At 46.2% G+C, this 23,715-nt stretch overlaps 1 protein-coding gene across 3 annotated transcripts; it reads left to right on the top strand.

The window, feature by feature from the left end:
* The first annotated feature begins 1,848 nt into the window (after positions 1-1,848).
* ZER1 (zyg-11 related cell cycle regulator) lies at positions 1,849-23,099 on the top strand. 3 transcript variants are annotated; one of them, XM_080989797.1, is made up of 16 exons: positions 1,849-2,245; positions 7,155-7,453; positions 8,254-8,404; positions 8,916-9,346; positions 10,874-11,050; positions 11,720-11,834; positions 12,708-12,854; positions 14,491-14,664; positions 15,436-15,651; positions 16,069-16,110; positions 16,825-16,944; positions 18,218-18,333; positions 18,936-19,124; positions 19,477-19,574; positions 21,371-21,470; positions 22,672-23,099. In XM_080989797.1, exons 2-16 carry the CDS (start codon positions 7,296-7,298, stop codon positions 22,727-22,729), a joined length of 2,292 nt encoding a protein of 763 aa, XP_080845923.1. In that variant the 5' UTR covers positions 1,849-2,245; positions 7,155-7,295; the 3' UTR covers positions 22,730-23,099. The 3 variants fall into 3 exon arrangements, with proteins under 3 accessions (XP_080845923.1, XP_080845921.1, XP_080845922.1); XM_080989795.1 differs by having other exon boundaries at positions 1,858-2,245; positions 21,368-21,470; XM_080989796.1 differs by lacking the exon at positions 1,849-2,245 and having other exon boundaries at positions 6,257-7,453; positions 21,368-21,470.
* The last annotated feature ends 616 nt before the right edge of the window (positions 23,100-23,715 follow it).

The raw sequence follows: 23,715 nt of genomic DNA, 5'->3' as shown, positions 1-23,715 counted from the left end.
TTGTCACAAAGGTTTGGTGAACTAGAGAGGACACCTCATTAGATGAATGATTATTATCATGCCCTACTCTAGTTGCTCGCCAGCCCTACATACCCCCCCACACCTTGCCAACCTGTCACCCAAACCTCTATAGTATTTCTTTACCTGAAGGAGTGTCTTTACCTAAATTATACCTGAAGGAGCATCTCCACCCCCATCGTTCTGCCTGGACACTGAGGTCCAGCGCCGAGGGCCTTCTGGCAGTTCCCTCACTGTGAGAAGCGAAGTTACAGGGAACCAGGCAGAGGGCCTTCTCGGTAGTGGCGCCTGCACTGTGGAACGCCCTCCCATCAGATGTCAAGGAAATAAACAACTATCTGACTTTTAGAAGACATCTGAAGGCAGCCCTGTTTAGGTAAGTTTTTAATGTTTGATGTTTTATCCTGTTTTTAATGTTCTGTTTAAAGCCGCCCAGAGTGGCTGGGGAAACCCAGCCAGATGGGCAGGGTAGAAATAAAAAATTCTTCTTCTCCTTCTTCTTCTTCTTCTTCAGCCCCCCCCAGCCTCTCAAGGTTGCTCTGTTTTTCTCTTAATCCTGCTTAATTCTGTCATTTTAAAACCTGCTTTGCTCTCCTCCCTCACCATTGAGTTAATGCAAATCCTGGATTGTGATGAGGTACTACAAGTCTTTCAGTGATGTGTGATAATAACCTTATATTATTATGCATATAGGAAGAAACAATTTAAAAAACCCTCCTAGTTCTAGAGTTCTGGGGACTCTCCAAACTAAAAGAACTATTCTATTGCAATTTGTAGAATATTTATCACCAAACTTGTATGTTGAGGCAGGCCCTAAACCCAGTTTAAGAGTTAACGAAATAGGAAACTTGCTTTTATTCAAGCCCGAAGTATCCTAGGAGAGCTGTCTATGTAGCATGAATTTTGATAGATAGGGTAGAACAGAGACTTGTCCTGCTCACAGGTGCCTTACTTAGATGATTGTGTCCTAGAACTGCTGTTGTGAAAGATCACTGTGCTTTTATGCGTGCGTGTATTTGACTTAAATTGTATTGCCAATTTAAATTGAATTGTCACAGACTTTTTTTTGGTATCTCATTGCTATTTAACCCCACTGTTTACATCCCCCCCCCACATGTTTGCTAAGTGTAACACTTAATGCATTTAAATAATGGACTGTACACCATGAGAGCCCATTACATTAAAAATTGGTTAAGTCTTTACAGGCCTTCAGGACTCTGTTGTTTGCTTTGCAACAGACCAACAAGCCGTTATGCCCCTCTGGTTGCTGTAATACAGTGACAGGGTCACAAATATAGTAAGCCCTCTACTTATGCAGGGGTTGCATTATGGGGATCACACTTAAAACCAAAATTGTGTATAGTCAGAACACATTTGGTGTAGGTGCCAATAGGCTCTGTATTAGTATAAGCCCAACTGAACTACAAGGATTCTGGTGTGAAAGATGGAAACATAAAACTGCTATGTGGAATTGGTAACAGGCTGGATTTGGGTAAATAAACTGCAGCTGAAGCTTGACAAGTTGGTATGGGGGCTCCCTTTGGAACTGGTGTGGGGAACATTTGGTCCTCCAGCTGTTGCTCCCATTAGCCTTAGCTAGCATGGCCAACGGCCAGGTCGCTGTGATAAAGGGGAAATCTCCTTTAGAGGTCACATCCACACCATACACTTAACTGCACATTTAGAGCACACACTCCCATCAAGTATCATGGGAACTGTAGCGTCACCCTCGCAAAGCTACAGTACAGTCCCTCAGCAACCTGGACAAACTACAGTTCCCATGATTCTTTGCTGGGTGAGGCGGTGGAAGCCAAAGAGCTTCAGAGGTTTATAGCGTGGATGTGCGATCCATGTCTGCGAGGTGAAATGGGCGGGTCGGAACCCTCCGCTCGTAGCCTTATTTTCTGGGAGGGGAGGGGAGAAAGACACGTCATTCTGATTCTCTAGGAAAGGAGAGGAGACCGGCTGCCGGAAGTGACGTTGCGATTTGTTGACAGCGGCTGGTGCTGCTGCTGCTTGCGGCGGGGTGGAGAGAGCGATCGAGAGAGAGAGAATTGGGAAAGAAAGAGAGGGGACCCGGGTGGGAACTAGGGACTCCCCCCGCAGCTTTTCTTTCGCTTAATCTCTATCCAGCCCCCCCCCTCCGCCCCTTCTCTCTTATCCCTACCGGAAACGGAACCAACTCCAACCCGGACACTCTCTTTCGTCCAGGGAGCCGGGGAGCCAGGTGAGTGCGCGTGTGACTGATGGGGAAGGTGGAAGTGGTACCCTGGGAGCAATTCCTGCATTGCTGGGAGGGGCGGAGGACCCGCTGGGATCCACCTTGCTGCAACGGGGCGGGGGCGGAGATTATGGGCAGCACCCCCCCTTCCACCCCACCCAAATTGCATGGGAGCTACTCGCTGCAAGGGCGCAGTCGGTGGGCCCAGTGGGTGGGTTGGCGAAACCTCGAAACCCCGCCACTGGAAGGATATCAAGCCCCTTGAGACCCACCTGTTGAGAGGAGGGGTGACAGCTGATCCATCTGGGATCTGCCCGTGGCAAGGGCACCAATATGTGCACATTCTTCAGAAAGCTAGTAACCCATATCTCACCACAACCTTGAAATTCCATCACTGGAAAATCTCAGCCTTGAGGCCCACTTGTTGAGAGGAGGGGTTGACAAATGATGCATTGTCCAAAATCCATCTGTGTTTTGCCTATGGCATATGTGCCAAGGCAGATATCTGTGCAGGTTCTGTTGCTGGGAATGGGGGAGACTCACAGGGAAAGTGGCACACAGCACCTTTCAGACAGCTTTGCCTCAGGATCCACTTGGGGTGAGTGAGTGTTCATAGGGCACTAGTGGGGACCTACAGCCCTCTGGGTATTGTTGGACTTCAGACCCATCAACCCCATGGCCAATGGTCAGGGATGATGGGAGTCGAAGTCCAGATGCATCTGGAAACCAAAGGGTTTTCCACCTCTGGTGCAGGATATAGTAATGCTGTTCCTAAACTACAAGTAGCATGTAACAGCAGTATATAAGATGAATAAATAAATATTCCTTAAAACGAGAGGAACCTTAGAATCCACTTGCCCCATAGGAAAATGTGGTGTCTACCCACTATAATCTGGTGCTGTGGGCTCTGTGTCAGCTGAGATGCCTCAAAATATAATGCATAGAAAGGACTCTCCTGGTAAATCCATTTCCCCAATACTCCCTCCTGCAGATAAATATACTTATTGATCAGTTGCAGAAAATAGACTGGTTTAGTTTTTAAAAGTTGTATTGGAAGGCACTATGTGTATGCAGAATGGCAGGAATGTTGAGGGTGGAAAAAGAAAACACAGAGGATGGTGTGGAGTGCCTAATGGCTGCTGAATGGTTATAAAATGTCCAAATGCCCACTTGGAATTGAGGAGGACAAAAAAAAGTAGATGTTAGTGGAGGATCAAACAGTTACCTTTGCCCAGAGCAACTCTTTGGGACTTAAATTGCTGTTTTTGAATGTCATGCATTTATTATTGCATTTCTGTTCCTGCCTTTTCTACATGGAGTTCTCCTTTTCTCGTCACAACAACTCTGTGAGGTTGGTTGGGCTAAGAGATTTGTGATAGACCCCAGGTCACTCAGTGAACTTCATGACAGTGTGTGGGGATTCAAACCTGACATTCTAATCACTACCCTGATTCTGTGTACGCTTGATCTGCAGAAATTAGCACCATGAGGCTCTTCACAGCCTGGAGATAAACCTTATGCCACCTGCTAATTTGCTGCAGATGAATGGCTGATAAACGTCAGTTACAGACGATACTTGTAAAGTTGGCAACTCTACGTGTTGTTAAACAGAGTGTTCAACAATGCTTGTGTATGAAACTGACGTACCATCCCATTTAAATCAATTACGATGGTACATACAGATCTCAAGTTAATGTGTAATAAAGGTTTGAAGAATACTAGTGCATCAGGTTTAAATCTGATGTTGCAGGGTTAGTCTCATTCTTTTCCTCCTGTATCTTATATCTACATCATTTGGAAGGAACACACATAGATTTGAGTGGAAAACTGACTTCTAACACACATGCACTAAGTAACATATTCTGAAATAGCTTCAGACTTTCATGCAGAGGGAAGGTGAAGAGGCAGGTTGCCTTTGATTTGTTCCAAGTTTTTTGTTTGTGGGGATCCATGGGAACATCAGCAGGAAGGTCAAAGCACTTTCCTCTTCAAAACTGTAGGCTCTGCTGGAATCTAATGGTCTGGTTTAGTCCACTCTGGATGTTGGTCTGTGTTGCTGTCTTCTTCCACCACACCTCCCTTCTTGACTGCAACTGCAGCATTGGCTGCAGCGATGACTTATGATCATGCAATTCTGTCGCCCTGGCTAGGAAGGTTACGCAGCTTATAAAAGAGTGCTAGATTGTCAGAAGGCTATAAAAGGGATTTACTCAGGTGCACAGTTTACTTGAGGTTGGCACAGCCTGCCTTGAGAAGCAGGAGTAGCACTAGACTTCAAGTCTTTGGGCAAGTAGTAGAGCTGCAACCTTTTATCAGTTACAAGGCCATAAGAAGAGAAGTGCTGGACCAGGCCAGTGATTCACCTGGTCCAGCATCCTGTTCTCACAGTGGTCAATCAGATGCTCCAATGGGAAGCTCACAGTCGGGACCTGAGCACAGGAGCTTTCTGCCCACCTGCAATTGCCAGCAAGTGATATATTTCCTCCAACAGTGGAGGTCAAACATAGTTATTATGGCTAATAGCCACCACTCAGTTAAAACCTGTTTTCCTTAACTAAAAAGGCACACACAGTTAATTAAGCAGTGCATTTTTAGGAAGGTTACTTATTTTTAAAATAAGTATTTAGTGCCCGCCATCTTTTTATATCTTGGAAGAGAATTCAGTGTGCTATGGGGTGCAGTTCAGTGTTTTGCTTCCTGCACCTTGGGATCAGATTACCTAAGAAATTGCCTCGGCCCCATATCCTTGCTGGTCAACTTTGTTGCTCAGGTGGGACATTGCTGAGAGTATTGCATGCCCCAGAGGTGTGCTATGTATGCAGTAAAGGCTAGGCTTTTAATGTTGCAGCTCCAGCCATCTGGAATGAGTTCCCACCTGGAATTAGAAAAGTGCTTAATGTCTTGATATTTAGGCGCTGGATGAAAATGGTTTTGTTTTTTAAAAAGCTTTTATTAAAGATTTTATTGGGTTAGAAAAGTATTGCTTTGTGTCTATTTTCAGGTTGCAAAGTCTTTTCTATGGATAAGTTACATTTGATGTGAGCCATTAATGTTGTATACAATATAAGGTTGGGGGAGAAGAGAGGTGGGGAGAGAGATTGAGGGGACGGGTGGTAGTAAACTTACATTCTTTTACTTAGTGTATGTGTGAGGTTTTTGTGTCATCGTCACTTGGGTAGATTCTCTTTCTTTTCACTTATTAGTTTTCATTGGCAGTTAGAAAGTTTTTTGGGGGGAGCCCAGGGCATGGTTGGTTACCTTCAGTTGACTGCAGATTTCTTTGCGGTGGGGTTGTTGAGTCAAGTTAAGCATATTGATTTGTGTGCTAGTGGTGGGTTCTTGTTGTCTTGTTGGACTGTGTGTGTAATAAAGGGCAGCTACTCTGGGGCGAATGCGTCCTCTTTTATTTGTCCCCTTTTCAGTTTCAGTATGTTGGTTAGCTTTTCTAGGAAGGCTGTTTCCCATACAATTTGGTACCAGTGGTCCATGTTCACTCGTGACAGGTCTCTCCAGTGTCTGGCTACGATGCTTCTGGATGCTGAGAGTAGGTGGGTTATAAGCTCTTCATAATGTGTGTGCTATTGTCTTGGAAAATATTCAATAGGACCAGTTCTGGGGTGGCTTCTGTTTAGTTACTTTGCATATTTCTTGTAGGACAAGAAGGGTTAGATTTTGGGGTAATCGCATAACATGTGGACCTCACAGCTACCGGGAACAGTGTTGAACTTACCCTTTTCTTGAATCTTCTTGAACTTATTTAAAAAACAAGAAATAACGAAAAACTGAGTCAAGAATTTCTAAGAACCTAGTAAAATCTGATATTGCAAGTTCACTTTATTTTAGGTAGTTTGTAAGTTTTCTTGGCACTTTGTAAGTAATTGTCTCTTTCTCACATATTTGATAAACGGTGTAAAAGTTTGTAATGTTGTGCATATTTTTTCTTTTTTCTTTTATTAACACTGCTTTTTAATACACTCTCTTTCTTTCTTTCTTTCTTTCTTTCTTTCTTTCTTTCTCTCTCTGGGCTACTAAGATAGTCACTTACACATTATTGAAAAAGACAGATGTAAGGACACATTTGCATAAAATGTGCATATGCTGATCTATACCTGTATATGCAAATTTAGAAATAATGACTATAATTTGAATAGAAAGAAACGTACAGCTCACCTCAGTGGGGTATTGGGAAGACTGTGAGCAGCAGCCTGCTTGCTTACTCTACTGCCCAGCTGTTTTCTGCTGATGTTCCTCTGCTTCCTGGGATTCTTCCCCTTTAAGCCAAAATTGGACTTCAAAAAAGGCAGCTCTTCAAAATAAGAGCCTTCCAATAGAGGCCTCTTCTCTGTAAAGCAGGATACACGCCTCTTCATCAAACTACCTCTCAGGTTGTGAGATTAAAATTGAGGGGGAATAATGTATGCTAGCCTATGTTCCTTGGGGAGCAGCAGAAGAACAATGTAATAAAATAAAGTTGTGTGTGTGTGTGTGTGTGTGTGTAATTTTAATGTTGCTTGAATGGACTGGAGGCTCCTTCCCCAACCTGCTGCATTCCAGACTTTGCTGGACTACAGTTCCCGTTAGCCACAGTCGAGGAGTAGGGGGGTTGTAGTTCAAGGCATCTGGAGCGCACCATGTTGTCTACCCCTCCTTTGTGTCCCTTAAAATACCCCATAAAGTCCCCTTTGCCCCCCCCACCCCCGTTTCATTAGACATTTAGTCAAGGTTGAGTTTTGGTATCCAAGACTACCACACACCCATCCCTGTTTGGTCTGCCTTCAGGCCACTGAAACTAAATCTTTGTTTGGCTTGAGGGTGGGAAAATATTGCAAGGACTTCTGTGCTTTGTGGTGGAAAATGTCCCACCCCACTCTCTGATTTATCTTCTTCTCTCCACCCCGCCGCCATCGGCCTGCAGCATTCCCGCAAAGTCCAGTGGGGAATATCCCTAAAACAAAGGAACAGGAACTCCAGGTGGGGACGAAGAAGCACTTTTTTTGCCCCACATTTGCCCCTTCTCCCTCACTCTCCCTGGTCTTCCCCTGTTCACTGCCACAAGATGGCTTCCGACAGCCCAGACCCTCTGATGACCCTCTGCACAGATTATTGTCTTTACAACTTGGAGGGGACTCTTTGCTACTTGCTGGACAACGAGACACTCCGTCTCCACCCAGACATCTTCCTGCCGAGTGAGATTTGTGACAGACTTGTCAATGAGTAAGTTTATTTATTTATTGTATTTGGGAACACCTTATCTTCAATATCCCAGCCTTGTCACTTCAGTCCCTAGCAGAGAGACGCTTCTAAAAGAACCTGCCTTACACAGAGTCAGACCCTTGCTCCATCTAGCTCTGCATTGTATGGCTGGAAATGGCTCTCTGGAGTGTCAGGCAGGAGTCTCTTTCACTTGAGATGCTGGGGGTTGAACCTGGAATCTTGTGCATGCAAAGCATATGCTCTGCTGCTGAATTTCTTACTAGTGCTGCTCATTCCTGAGGTTCATGGTAAAGTCTTGAGCACGGTAGCACATGCTTCAGAAAACAGACTTTAGTCATAGCTGTGCTGCACATAACTTCTCTCAAAGAATCCTGGGAACTGTAGTTTGTTAAAGGTAGTGCGAATATAACTCTGTGATTTTACGGCCCACAAAGCTACAATTTCCAGCACCCTGAACAAATTACAATTCCCATGATTATTGGTTGAAGCTGTGTGCCTTAAATGTATGGTCTGGATGTGACCACTGTATTTAAATTTCTTAAGTGCCCTAATATATAAGGCTTACACATGAGTAGCAATGTATCCTTTTTTGTATTTAATCTTCATGACTTACCCTGTGAGGTAGTGTAGGTGGAAAAATTCTATTCGTTCAGGAAGGAGCCATGAAGGACTTCAGGGCTAAGCAAAGATTTGGATCCTTATTTCTGGCGGCCAAACCCAAGCCCCTCTGTCTGCTGATGTTTGATTAACAAAAAACGCTCAGATCGTTTCCCCACCTTGATCTCTGTCTCTAAACATAGGTATGTGGAGCTGGTAAACGCCGACACTATCTTTGAGCACAATGAGAACTTCTTCACGCTCTTCTCAGATCCACGGAGCACCAGGCTGGCAAGAATCCATTTGCGGGAGGATATTGTGCAAGATCAGGACCTGGAAGCCATACGAAAACAGGTAGGAACAGAAGAAGCCAATTTGTAGCATTGAACCATTGGTCCCTTGAACTCAGCATTGTCTACACTGACTGGCAGTGAATCTTGCTGGTTCAGGCAGGGGTCTCTCCCAGTCCCACCTGGAGAGGCCATGGGGGATTGGACCTAGGACCTTCTGCATGCTAAGTAGATGCTCTGCTGCTGAGCTGTAGGCCCTTTCCCTAAAAAATAAAATCACATTCTAGTCCTCATGATTCTGAATAAAGAGCTGAATTAAATAGGAATAGAAGTCTTTTCCCAGCCCTACCTAGAGATGCAATGGTGGATTGAACCTAGGACCTTCTGCATGCAAAATAGTTGTTTTATGACTGAGCAACAGACATTCCCTCTGTTTGGCATCTTCCACAGAAGGCACCACTCTCCAGGGCACAGGATCGTTCCCAAACCTAATCTTTCATAGGGACATGAGAAGCTGCCTGAAATCAAGTCAGCCGAACTTTTCTAACTTTTCACTCTACCTTTCCGTCCCTTAGGACCTGGTCGAATTATTCTTGACAAACTGCGAGAAACTGACAGCCAAGAGCCTCCAGACCCTGGGCAGCTTCAGCCCCACCCTTGTCTCCCTCAGCCTCTTCGGCTGCACCAACATTTTCTATGAGGAGGAGAATCCAGGGGGCTGCGAGGATGACTTAAACCCAACCCGCCAGGTCTTGGTCAAGGACTTCACATTTGAGGGCTTCAGCCGCCTGCGGTTCCTCAACTTGGGCCAGATGACCAAAGGGGTGAATGTGGAGAGCCTGCTCCGACCTCTGGCTTCACTGACTGCACTGGACCTCTCTGGGATCCAGCTCAACGACATCTTTTTCCTCACCCAATGGAAGGACAGCTTGGCTTCCCTGGTGCTTTACAACATGGACCTCTGTGAGGAGCATGTTCAGGCCATCGCCCAACTGCGCAAGCTCAGGTCAGCTGGTGGTGCTGTTGACCCGCTTGTTTTTGCAGCCACTTTGCCCCGCCTTTACTAGCCTGGCTGGACTAGCACCCCCATCAGTCCCCAGCCTGCATGTTTTTTTTACTACAACTGCCACCAACCCCCAGCCTGCATGGATGGTTGTTGTAGTCCGAAACACCTGGAGAGCACTGAGTTGGCGAAGGCTGGGTTGACCTGATTGTTAACTTCTCCATCCAGGATAGAGCCAACTTGTGGAACTTGTCGCCACAAGATAATGCCTTTCTAATTGATTGAATTTCTACCCCAAAGATGTGACTGTTTTTGCAGGCATTTAGTCCGGGCTCCTCCACCCTGCTGTCCTCCAGGTGCTTTGGACTGCAACTCCCATGAGCCCCCAGGCAGCATGTGCTTAAATGCTTTCCTTGCTGTAAGCCAAAGCTCAAGGTCATCCTTAGAATAGAGCCATTGAAACCAACAGCACTTCTCTGAGTATAACTTATTTGACTATTACCCTATAAAACCTATGAAAATCCAATGTTTACTCACAGTAAGAACCTTCTAAAAATAACTGTAGCAGAACTGCAGAAGGAATGAGCTAGAATAGATATATTTAGGTGCCGGGCAAAAACCTTCCTCTTCAACCAGCCCTTTGGCTGATTAACGTCTGATACCCTTTCAAAAGTGCTATGGGAGGGGGGATTATTGGTTTGTTTTTGTTCTTATTTTTATTACATTGTGTTTTTATACTGTATTTCTATGTTGTGAACTGCCCTGAGATCTATAGATGAAGAGCGATATACAAACTAACTAACTAAATAGATAAATAAATACCATTTTCTAATATATGTGGCAATGGAAGGGGTTGGGCACACTCTGCAATTTGCGTAGCTGCCAAGAAGTAGCCATTGCAAGTGCAGTGTGAGGGGCAGCAGGCCAGCTCATGTGAACTGTTTAATGGAGGGGGAAGGCATTGTGGGGGGGATGTTGGTTAGGTGTAGATGAATGGCAAAGAGTAAGAGGGGTTGGTGAGCAGGAGCCACAGCCCCTAGTAATAAATATTATTATCATAACAACATAAGAAAAGCCCTGCTGGATCAAGCCCCTGGTCCGTCTAGTTCAGCATCCAACTGCGTGTCTCTGGGAAGCGCACAAGCAGGACCTGAGCACAACACAACTGCTCCCACTTGTGATTCCCAGCAACTGGTATTCAGAAGCATTTCTGCTTCCCAGCCATGGTAGCGGAGGATAACCATTGTGGCTGGAGCCATTGATAGCCTTGTCTTCTTCCATGCATTAATCTAATCCTCTTTGAAAGCCAGCCAAGTTAGTGGCCATCATTTCTTCCTGTGGGAGAAAGTTCCATAGTTGAACCATGCATCGCCCTGAACATTCAGTTTCATTAGATCCCCCCCCCCCCCGCAAAAGTTCAAGTGTCACGGGAGAGGGAGAATGACTCCTTTCTAGCCTCTTTCTCCTTGCCATGCATAGTTTTACACACTTCTATCTTGCCGTCATGCTTCTGTTCTTCCTTGTTCCCAGGCACTTGGACATCTCCAGGGACCGCCTCTCCAGTTATTACAAATTCAAATTGACCCAGCGGGTCCTGAACCTCTTTGTGGAGAACCTGGTCAACCTCACCTCTCTGGACATCTCTGGCCACATCATGTTGGAGAATTGCTCCTCTTCTAGTGAGGATGAGAAAGTGGGCCAGACAAGGTGAGTCAAATGGGAGCTATCTTGGTGGCTTCAAACGGGTAGGGGAACCTGGGGCCCTCCCAGATCTTACTAGACTCCCAACAGCTCACATCAGCCTCCAGCAGCTAGTATGGCCAGTAGGTCAGGGATGATGGGAGCCGTAGTCCATCAATGGTTGGAAGGCCACAGGTTTGCCATCCCTGATTTAAGAAGGAGCATTCCATACTGCGTGCAAGAAATGAAGGAATGCCACTATTTAGAAGACACATTCCTCATGAGGGAACCTCAGAAGTGGGGAACCAGTGGGTGCTCACATATTATTGTACTCCAACTCCCATCAGCCCCAGCCATCATGGTCATTGGCCAGGATTTATGGGAGTTGGAGTCCCACCATGTTTGGAGGGTAACAGGGTGCCCATCCCTGCTGAAGACAACTAAATGGGCACTGGCCTGACTCTGGTTGATGTGCACAGAAGACTGGAATGAGCCACAACTCAATCCACACGTTCCTCTTTTTTGAGCGCTGAGGTCCCAGGCTCAACCCTGAGCATCTCCCAGTTAAAAGGTTCTTGGGGGAGCTGAAGGCATAACCTTGGAGAGCTGCTGCCAGTCAGAGTCATACTAGCCAGACTGACGAGCGGTCTGCTTCTTTTGGGTGAGGTTTTTCATGTCTTTCCTATTTTCCCCCAGCATCAGCCCTGAAATGAGCAGCATCACCCCCTTCAGGAACCTGAAGCAGCCTCTCCAGTTCCTGGGCCTTTTCGAGACCTCCCTTTGCCATCTCTCACACATCCCAGCCTACAAGGTAAAGCAAGAATAGACGGCAAAAAGTATTCATAATAACTATATCTGCTACTGAGGCATCTTTTTAGCTGAGGGAAAAATATTTTTAATCATTTGGCAAAATAACACAGCTCATAGATGCATATTAGGTCTTCTTGAGGAATGTGATCTCCATGGATTCTGAAAGGGACTGATCTGATTTGTGCCAATGTGTTCAAAAAACATAGCTCTCAATCAGATTTCACACCCACACTCACACACACATAGGCTACACTGGGAGATCATTATATTATTCACATAGTGCCATCCATAATTTGGTAACATAAACAAATTACTGACCCCACAATCTAATCTGCTCCCATCAGCGATTTCAGTGGTCTTAAGTAGAAAATACCTAAAAGTTTTTCTCACCCTTTGTATACTCAGTTGAACACTGCACTCTGCAGGTGAGGGCCTCCTGCAGATACTGTCTTCTCAGGAGATCCATTAGCCACAATGTAGGAATTGGGCCTTTAGTATAGCAGCACCTGCACTTTGGAATTCTGTCCCATTAAAATGTTAGACAGGTGCTTTTTTTATTGCCTTTTCAGCACCTGCTGAAGACCTTCCTATTCCAACAAGCACTTTAAGTTGAGATCTTTCTGTCAGTCTGCATCTGCACTGAAGTTGTTTTTAAACATTATTTTAAACATGTTAAAGCTGTTTTATTGCTTGTCGTTTGCATTTCTGGACCCCTTTGGGATCCAAAATATATAAACAAAATAAGTGAAACATGTGCGGCTGGTTGGGGATTTGAAGCCAAGTCTTCCCCATCCCAAAAGCCAATGCTCTACCCACTGCCCTACACTTCACACCTCCAGTGCCACCTCTGAACTGTCCCCATTCTCCATGCCAGGTTACTGGGGGCAAGAGTGAAGAGCAAGTGCTCAACGCCATTGAGGCATATACCGAGCATCGTCCTGAGATCACGTCTCGAGCCATCAACAACCTTTTTGACATCACTCGTATTGAGCACTGCAACCAACACCTGAGAGCCCTCAAGGTGAGCAAGTTGTAGTCTTTTATTCTGAACCATGAGGACTAGGAGACTGAGAGGAGATACAATAGCCATCTTCAAATAGCTAAAAGGTGTCACATGGAATATAGAGCAAGCTGGTTTTCTCCTGCTCTGGAGGGTATGGCCCAAACCAATGGATTCAAGTTACAAGAAAGGAGATTCCAGCTAAACAAAAGGAGCAACTTTCTGACAGTGAGAGCCATTTAATAGTGGAATGGACTCCCTCGGAAGGTGTGGGAACTCCCCTTCCTTGGAGGTTTTTAAGCAGAGTTTGGATGGCTGTCTGTCATGGATGCTTTATTTGATATTCCTGCATTGCAACTGCAATTCTATGATTCTTTTATTCTCTTTTTTGAGAAGGGCCATAGCTCGGTAGTACAGCATTTGCTTTGTATGCAGAAGGCTCCAGGTTCAGTCCCCAATGGAATATCCAAGTAGTGCTGGGGGTGGGAATACTCTATCAGAAAGCCTGGAGAGCTGCTGTCAGTCAGCACACTGGGACTAATGGTGTGATCTCGTAGAAGGCAGCTTACTATGTTTTAAGAGAAGGGTGATACCTCAGTGATAGAGCATCTGCCTTGCACGCAGAAGGTCCCAAGCTCAATCCTCAACAGCACCTCTGGGTAAGGTTTGGAAATAGACCTCCCTGTAAAAATCCTGTAGAGCTGCTGCTGGTCAGTGAAGACAGCACTGAGATTGATTGGTATAAGACAGCTTCCAATGTTCTTACTTAATTCAGCCCTCTATTCAGGGCTGGACTAGAATCCAGGAGGACTAGAACCTTACTTTATTTAGAAGGAAAGGTAGATCATCTGCTTTGCATGCAAATGGTCCTGGGTTCAGTCCCCCGACTGAAAGCAGCAACAACAGCAGATACCTATTATATTCACTGGATTGGTTTCCATTCCGAATACGGGATGAACAGCCAAATGCCGGCAATTTCTGTTGCTGTTTTCTGAGATCCCCACTGGTAGCAGCAACAGATAATCTTCAAAGCTTATACAAAGAGTAATTGCACCTCAGTGGAAAACAGCCCCAAATCAAACACTGGACCACTCACTCTGGAGCAGAGCTATAATGGAGAAAATGGTGCATAATTTGAGATTCTAACAAGGATTGGACCCTCCAGGTGCTTTCTGTCTGATCTGGCATTCCTTGACCACATAGACAATGGAACCATCGTTTTCAAGACAGCTCTCGTCACAAGCCGGGCAAATCTGAAACTAGACTTGATAATATTCTTTACTTTGTTATCTTAAACCAAGTTCAGTTGTGCTTATTCCACATGCTTATGTTACAGTTTTGTTTTTTGTCTGTTGTTACAGCTGTTTTCTCTGTTTTATATGAATTTTTAAATGAAATATAAAAATCCTTATTTTTTAAGATCCCAGGGCGTTGTATAAGAGAGAACTTTTTCTCTGATCAGCCGGGGCTCTTACATTCTCATGGAGGAGAATCATAGACTTATAGAATTGTATTTATTTCATAAAATGTATACCCTGCTTGATTGTTGTGGTTTTTGTTTAAAAAAACCACCTCTAAAAGTGGTTTGCAAAAAAGCTAAAAATAAAATCAAGAAAAAATTGAATGACAATGGCATTTTTCTGCTCCGTTTCCACAGCTAGTTATAACAGCTCTGAAGTGCCACAAATACGATAAGAATATCCAGGTGACAGGAAGCGCCACTCTGTTCTACCTCACCAATGCAGAATACCGCTTGGAGCAGAGCATCAAGTTGCGGCGCCAGGTTGTCCAGGTGGTGTTGAGTGGCATGGAGTCTTACCAGGAAGTCACTGTAAGTGGTCACTGCCAAATTTATAATTTCACTGACATAATTGTGGGTCCTGGGTGGCCAGGTCTGCTGGGGCTCCCAAGAGTCAAGAGGTAGAGTCAGGGAGAGGGGCAGTGCATCTTGCATCAGGAGTGGAGCCTGTTGCGGTGGAGTCTAGCAGGGGAAAGCATCTGATTGGCTGCTCCTGGTGGCTCAGAGGCAGAGCTGAGAGCAAAAGTTCTCAACTTCCTTGTGAAAAAATGCACCAGGATCAAAATGGGCAACAAATTAACTTGCATCTCCACTGATTTAAAATCCCCATGCCCAGTCTTACGAACAATCCAAGCAAGCTTCAGTTAATTATTAGCTGAAGCTTCTGATTTATTGATTGATTACTGCTGACTTTTTCAAGTGGTTCAGAGTTCTGCGCTTAACAAAGCCGCCTTCTACCATGTCAGAATATCTTCCTGACCGGCAGCAGCTCTCCAGTGTCTCTGGCAGACATGGAAAGCGCCGTGGGTTGGTGGGCAGAGCATCTGCACTGCAAACAGAAGGTCCCACGTTCAGTCAGGATCACCATGTAGGAATGTGGGAATGTTCTCTGCCTGAAACCTGGAGAGCCACTGCCAGTCACTGTAGACAGTGCTGAGCTCAGTGGGGTAACGGTTTGACTCAGTGAAAGGCAGCTTCCTTCTGGAAACTGGGGAGACTGCATTGCCCAAAGCTCACCTAAAGCAGGACAGCCCTTTCTGGCTGCCTGGTTACCACTACTTCCTCCCTTCTTCCCTCCCCCAGGTGCAGCGCAACTGCTGCCTGACTCTGTGCAACTTCAGCATCCCTGAGGAGGTGGAGTTCCAGTACCGGCGGGTCAATGAGCTGCTCCTGAATATCCTAAACCCAACGCGGCAGGACGAGTCGATTCAGCGCATCGCGGTGCACCTTTGTAACGCCCTGGTGTGCCAGGTGGACAACGACCACAAGGAGGCTGTGGGCAAGATGGGGTTTGTCATGGTGGGTTTTCGTGAACGCAACCTTCAGGCGTCTGCTCAATGCTAACGGAGGCTGAGCCAAAATTTCTTTCCAGGGCGCTTTCTGGATTCTTTTCCCACTTAAACCATACAGATTCCCTTATAGGCAACCTTCTGGGGCTGGCATGCCAGGGAAGCCAAAAGTGGTCAGGACCAGAGGCTGGAAGTGGGTGGGACAGGGGATAAAAGAGGGCATGCCAAGTGAATGATGGGCAGGGTCAACAGAGACGTGGCCTGGTGAGGGAGATACAGCCTTGGCCAAGTTCTGGGGGCCACATTGGGTGGGGGGAGAGAAGAAACTGATGGACAGCATTTGGCCCCTGGGCCTGCTTTATCCAGTGACCACCCCTTGTCCTCAATTATCCTAAACATTTACATAGCTTCTTTTTCCCACCAACAGACCATGCTGAAACTGATTCAGAAGAAGCTGTTGGATAAAACGGTATGACTCAGATCTGGTTTTCTGTCCTGCCCTCCCCCACCCCCCGCAAACCCCACAAGGTCACCAGAGCCAGGAACAAATCAAATCAAATAGTTTTAATCAAACTACAAAAGGCCGGTAGAGTGTGGTAAAGACCCCAGCCTGAAACCATGGAGAGCTGTTGCTAGTCAGTGTAGACTGTACTGATACTGATGGGCCTTAATGGTCTGAATCAGAAGAAGGCACCTTTCTATGTTCATGTGACTTACAGATCACTCTGAGGATCTCCCAGGTAGCTCCAGATTTTACCTTCTTCCCCAAAGAACAAATCTTTCAAACATATTACATTTTCATTCCTGCCCCCTTCTTCCAAGGAAATGTATTGACTTTTCTCCGGCTTTCACCATCACAGCGACCCTGCAAAGTAGGATAGGTGGGGGGGCGGGTAGACTGTCCCAAGACTACCCAGTGACCTTCAGGGGGCAGCATCAGGATTTTAACCCTGGTGGTGCTGATCACACACACTGCTGCTGCTTTTGAGGGGGATGCCTCACTTTTTCCAGCATTCCAAAGTGCTGCCTCCAAAACCATGCTGTCCGTTGTCCCTGCCCACCACACTCCTATTGGTGGTGAGGACACAAAGAAGGATTTCCAGCCAAACAGAAGCCAGAGGCTGAAGCCCCTTAGAGACCCCAATAGATTGAATCTTTTTTTCCTTTTCCATTACTCCGGCAGTGTGATCAGGTGATGGAGTTCTCCTGGAGCGCCTTGTGGAACATCACGGACGAGACCCCAAACAATTGTGAAATGTTCCTCAACTACAGTGGCATGAAGCTCTTCTTGGAGTGCTTGAAGGTATGCAGAATTTCAAACGCTATTAGTTACATGAACTACAGAAACAGAATAATCACATTCGAATGCCTGTCACTGGGAGTCACAAGTGTGGGGGAGTTGCTGGTGTGCTCAGGTCCTGTTTATAGGCTTCCCATTGGGGCATGAGTACAACAAAAGCCTTGGTTGCCCATATCCTCCTGAGGTGAGGGGAAGTGACATTGGCCAAGCCTGGCAGGACAACCTATTTCATGCATTAATTAACTCCTTCATGTATTAATTAGATTATTACCCTAGAATCTTTCATTTTCCCTCCCCTGTCTCTGTATGCCAATTGCTGGGAATCTCAGCAGGGGTAAGGGGAAGAGTGCTGTTGCACTCAACAACCTGCTTGTAGGATTCCATCTGATTGCCCACTGGGGGAACAGAATGCTGGACTAGATTGGCCTGTGGCCTGATCCTTCAGGACCCTTACATTCAACCTCCACTGTCAAAGGCAGTAGCTGGGAGTCATGAGTAGGATGAGTGTTGTTGCTCAGGTCCTGTTTGCGAGCTTCCCGGAGGTGTGATGTGCATAAACCTCTCCCACCCAAACTGAAACCTTCTCTCATGCATTCAGTAAATACATGGGGGTGGGATCACTGGAACACTCTCATGAATGGTATGCTTTGAAGCAATGTACCAGACGTGTGCACTGTGTCTGTGTGTGCATGGATATCTGTTGCCAAGAATGTTTTCTACCTCGGGTGGCAAAGTGTCTCACATTGGCCCCAAGTGAGAAGTGTGTTAGGGCAGAGGTGGGCAACCTGCAGGGCCCTTCACATGTTGCTGGACTCCGACTCCCATCAGCCTCCAACAAGCCTGGCCAAGAGCCAGGAATGGTGGGAGTTGGAGTCTAATCATATCTAGAAGGCCACAAATCTCTCATCCCTGATCTAAAAAGCAGCTTGCAAGCAATGCAGAAATGCTTCTTTCTGGTTCAGATTCCCCACTGCTGATCTAAGAAGAGGCATTTCCTTCTCAAGAGATGCAACAATGTCTCTTGAAGCTTCCCCTTATGAGAAAGTGAAATGCCTCTTCTTAGATTGGGGTGGGGAACCTGTGGCCTTCCATATACTGCTAGACTCAAGCTCCCATGAGCCCCAGCCAGCAGGCATGTTGGGAGCTGTAGGCCAGGAACATGTAGTGGGGTCATAGGGTGACTTGCTGTAGGCTGGGAGGTTGGCATGATGACCATTTTAAATCCCTCTCCCTCTTCTGTTACAATCTTTGTTCCTTGCACCTGCCTTCCCTGCAGGAATTTCCCGACAAGCAAGAACTGCATCGCAACATGCTGGGCCTCCTAGGAAACGTGGCAGAGGTGGAAGAGCTCCGCCCACAACTGATGACATCCCAGTTCATCAGTGTATTCAGGTGGGTGCATCTTTTAGGGCTAAGTACCACCATCCTCTTCTGCTCTGGTAAAAGAGAATATCTGAAGGGATTGGCTGCTGGAATGGACCAAAGTGGCCCACTTAGTCCAGCCCCTTCTTCTTCAGTGGCCAGCTAGATGTCCCAACAGGAAACCCACAAGCAGAACCCGAGTGAAACGGCAGCACCTCATTCCCAGCAACTAGATTTCAGAGGCATCCTGCCTCCAGCGATGAGTGAATAAATAGAACATAAGAAGAGCCCTGTTGAATCAGACTATTGGCCATTTAGTATGGTACCCAGTCCTCACAGTGGTCAAACAGATGCACCAAGCTGGGCCCTCAGTGTGAAGGTACTCTCCCCACCAACTGGTATAGCAATGAAAAGCCATCAGTCAGGTGTGTGATTGGCCTCCCTTGCTGGGGATGTTTAGGTCTGCCCAACGAGCTGAGGTCTTTTCCCATGTCCCAACCACAGACAACTCAGATGTTGGAAGATTGCAGAGGAGAAAATCCTTTGGGAGAGGGTGGCTTTTTAGGTATCCAGGACCCAGGGCTTTAAAGGTTGATGCAGTTCGGCTTATACGTCTATTTTATACACGACAGCAACCTGTTGGACAGTGAAGCTGACGGCATTGAAGTATCCTACAATGCCTGTGGAGTCCTCTCCCACATCATGTTTGACGGCCCGGAAGCCTGGATGATCAGTGAGCCCCGCAGGGAGGAGGTGGTTGACCGGATGTGGGCAGCTATCCAGCGGTGGGATGTCAATTCCAGGAGGAACATCAACTACAGGTAGGCAGAGACTGGGCTGGGGAATCTCAGGCCCATGGACCAAATGTGACCCTCTCAGTTCTGGCCCTCAGGACTCTCCCCAGGACACCACCCTCAGGGGTACTGCTCCACCCCCCCCCCCTTGAGTGCTTTTGCTAGGCTCGGACATATCCTTAAACTGCGATTCACTTCCCCTACCCACATTGGCCTGGAAAACCTTGTATTTTATTAGTTTTGTAATATTTTCCTTTACCATTTTTAAATGGTTATTGTTGTCATTGTTGTTTGACCTCCACAAAATACCTGCAGAATGTTAGGTTTCCCATTCTTTCTCCTGATCACTTTTTTACCCTGCTTTTTGTCATCTTTTCAGGTCTTTTGAGCCAATCCTCAGGCTCATCCCTCAAGGAATCTCTCCAGTGAGCCAGCACTGGGCTACGTGGGCCCTTTTCAACCTTGTGTCTGTCTACCGTAAGTCCCTCCTGAGAAACCTCTACTGCAGCAGCTGAGGTTTAGACTAGGTAGTTAAGAATGTTCCTCTAAGGAAATATCCGCACCAGATGTTAGAATCATAGAATTGTTAAGAGTTGGAAGGGACCACAAGGGTCATCTAGTCCAACCCCCTGCAATGCAGGAATCTTTTTGTCCAAAGTGGGGCTCGAACCCCATGACCCTGAGATTAAGAGTCTCGCACTGTATTGACTGAACTACCCCCTAGGCTTCACTTCCATGATCCCTTGCCATTGCTGGGGGGTTACTGGGAGTTGTTTCAGCAAGCAGTAGTTAAAATTAGTCACAGTTTAGGGTATGAGAATGCATCACTGATGTATTTTCTTTGAAGCATTGCTAGGAGCCCATAGACATAATTTCAGTATTTCTGTTCTCATGTTTTCCTAGACTCTTTATGTATGTGATTGCAAATTGTGCAGACCACTTGGAGAGTTTGTTATATTAAGAGATATATGAACTATTAAAAAGAATGAAATGACTGAATGAAGATTTGCGAGACTGTAGCTTCCCCTTCCTGCTCTAAAAAGCAGTGTTCCTTCCTGAATGAGATGGAAGGAGGAATGCCAGAAAGCCTCTATTTAGAAGAGGCATTCCGTCCCAAGAGAGGTGGTTTCTCTTAGAGTGGGGGCAGCAGGTTTTTCTTTTACCTCCCAGATGTTGCTGGACTCCCAACTCCCATCATCTCAGAGGAAGATGGAAGTTGTGGTCCGAAAACAGCTGGAGGGTCACAGGTTCCCCAACTCTAATGTGGCATCTTATTTTAATCTCTGCTTACTTAATCTCTTATTTTAATAGTTTACTTCTTGCTCTTCAATTCCCTTCCCCTGCAAACATTCAGTTAAGAATAATGTGATAAAAATGGGAGGACAGGGAACCTTCAATGAAAAATAATTTTTTGAACTTACAGGATAACTTCTATGGATGTATCCAAACATTTTTTAGGATCATCAAGTAGGATGGTATTTCTCTTCCTTCTACCTTATTTTTATATCCTTTCCTGGGTAGAGTTCCTCTGCCCTCAATGAAGTCAAACCCAGCATTGGGAAGTGTAGACAGCCCCTCTTTTAAGAGCAAAATATGATCACTTTTCCTTTTATAATTCAGTGTAGTTGGGAGTACAGTGGTACCTCGGCTTAAGTACTTAATTTGTTCCGGAGGTCCATACTTACCGTATTTTTCGCCCTATAGTACGCACTTTTCCCCCTCCAAAAATGAAGGGGAAATGTGTGTGCGTCCTATGCGGCGAATGCAGGCTTTCGCTGAAGCCTGGAGAGCAAGAGGGGTCGGTGCGCACCGACCCCCTCGCTCTCCAGGCTTCGCGCACCTCTCCGCAAGCAGCGGGAGCCGGCGCTGGGCTCCCACAGCTTGCAGAGAGCTGCCTGTTCTGGGGGCTGGGGTCGGGGAAAGCTTGGGCTTCCCCTGCCCCAGCCCCGCACCTGGGGGGAAAAAAATCCCCCCCCCTTTATTTCCCCCCCAAAAAACTAGGTGCGCCTTATGGGACGGTGCGTCCTATAGGGCGAAAAATACAGTAACCTAAAACTGTTCTTAACCTGAAGCACCACTTTAGCTAATGGGGCCCCGTGCCGCCACCGTGCCGCCGGAGCCCGATTTCTGTTCTTATCCTGAAGCAAAGTTTTTAACCTGAAGCACTATTTCTAGGTTAACGGAGTGTGTAACCTGAAGCGTATGTAACCTGAAGCGTATATAACCCGAGGTACCACTGTAAACTCATCTTTTCCCCTCCCCATTCACAGCAGACAAATACTGCCCTCTACTGATCAAAGAAGGTGGCCTCCTTCTCCTGAGCGACATGATCAAAATGGCATCAGCCCGGCCAGAAACGAAGGAGATGGGAAGGTAAGTCCTCTGGAGAAATAGGCCCCATCTGCACTATACATTTATATTGGTATCGTACCACTTTTAAACAGTTGCTGCCTCCTCTAAAGAATACCGGGCCAGTAGCTTGTTAAAGGTGCATCTTCTGTTCCCTTCAGAAGAGCTACAATTCACAGAGATCCTTGGGAAGAGAGATCCGTTACTGAACCACCTTGGAACCTGTAGCTCTTTGAAGGGGAAGAGAGGTCTCCTAACCACTCTGGGCACCCTGAACAAACTATAGCTCCCATTATTCTTTGGGGGAAGGCACAGCTGTTTAAGGTGGTGTGATACTGCTTCAAGCTATAATGCAGATGCAGCCACGGAGCAGTGTGTCAATAGTGACTGACGACCACCTCCTTCCCTACAGACCCTCCCAGCTGTTAAGATCAGCAGAGGGGGCCCTCTTGGTAGTTCCACCTCCTTCAGATATTTGGGGCTGGCCTAGGAGAGGGCCTTCTCTGTGGCAGCCCCTAAGTTGCGGAGCTCCCTCGCTGCAGAGATGTGTCTGGCACTTCCACTATGCAGCTTCCGGCGGCGGATGCTGAAGGCGCATCTCTTTACCCTGGCCTTTGACACCTGAGATGTTTTGGAGACCCGCTCTATTCCTATGACTGTAATCTGTTTTTAATTATGAACTATAAATTGTTGCAACCAGTCCTCAGACCCACTGATGAAGAACAGGTAATAAATTTAATAGTAATAACATAAGAAGAGCCCTGGGCCCATCTGGTCCAGCATCCTATTCTCACAGCAGCTGACCAAATGCTGCAGTGGGAAATCCACAAGCAACACCTGAGCACAAAAGCACTGTCCCCTCCTGCCATTTCCAGCAACTGTTTTCCATAAGTATTACTGCTTCCTACTGTGGAGGCAGAGCATAGCTATTGTGACTACTAGCCATTGATGGCCTTCTCCACCTCCATGAATTTGTCCAGTCCTCTTTTTAAAGCCATCTAAGTTGGTGGCCATCACTGCTTCTTGTGGCAGTGAGTTCCACAGTTTAACTATGTGCTGTGTGAATAAGTCCCTTTTATCTGTCCAGAAACTCCCAGCACTTTGCTTCAGGGGATGTCCACAAGTTCTGTTGTTACAAGAGAAGGAGGAAAAGTTTTATAATAGTGATATCTCAGTCTGTGTTCCTTGCCATTTCCTAAATCACTGACCTCTGTTTCCTTTCCAGGAAAGTCATAGAACACTGCAATAACTTTATGGACGAGAACATGGACACGTCTAGATAGAGGCACCCCTGGCTTTCCACCACCTGCCAGCATTGCATTCGACATCTCTCCCGTTCACTGTACATAGGTTGGACTTTCTCACCAGCTTAGCAGTTGGAACGAGCCTTTATGAATACGTGTGTGTGTCCGTCTTTTGAAAAAGACCCCCAGCAAACAAAAGCGCTTCCGAGTAGCACCAGCTGTGGGGACCATTTTGCACAACAACAATCCCTTTCCTTTAAATAATGGATTTCTCCCTTAACCCCTTCTACCACTACAACTTCCTCTTTTTTTTGTCTTGTTTTGTTTCAAATGGTTCAGATTGGAGTTTGTGTGTATGTGTATGATTTCTGTATATATATAAAAAAAGGAAAATGAAGCAATGACCATATCCTGTGTCTGTTGGTGTTTTCTGGAGAATATGAAAAGCTTCAAATGAATGTAAGCCCAATTATCTAGCTGTGTGATTGGTATAATAATAATTTCCCTGTTTCTTTTAGGGGTGTTTTAGCTTAGGGAAAAGTCAAGTAAGGAGCAACATGATAGAAGTTTATAAAATTATGCATGGTATGGAGAAATCAGAGAGAGAAAGGTTTTTCTCCCTCTTGATGCTAGAACCCATGGATATCCAATGCAGCTGAATGTTGGAAGGTTCAGGACAGATAAAAAGAATCTCAGAATCATCCTCCTTCGTGCAGTGCAGAGTCAAAATGCTTTACATTTCTTATCCAATAAGAGCTGTTGTGACAGTGGAATGGACTAGAGGGACTAGAGGTGGTGGGCCAAGTTTGGATGGCCATCTGTAATGGATGCTTTAGTTGAGATTCCTGCATTGCAGGGGTTGGACTAGATGGCCCTTGGGGTCCCTTCCAACTCCACAATTTTTTGATTCTGTGGGGGAAGACATCTCTGTTTAAAGTGGTATCATGGTGCTTTAAATGTAGAGTGTGTATGTAGCCTAAATTTCACTCAGATTGGACCTATTAAATGATTGGCAACCGTGTTCA

The sequence above is a fragment of the Podarcis pityusensis genome (genome assembly GCF_964106645.2).
Source record: "Podarcis pityusensis genome assembly, chromosome: Z".
Taxonomy (NCBI): Eukaryota; Metazoa; Chordata; class Lepidosauria; order Squamata; family Lacertidae; genus Podarcis; species Podarcis pityusensis.
Note: the sequence above shows the minus strand (reverse complement) of the source record. Positions and strands in the feature narration are given on the sequence as shown.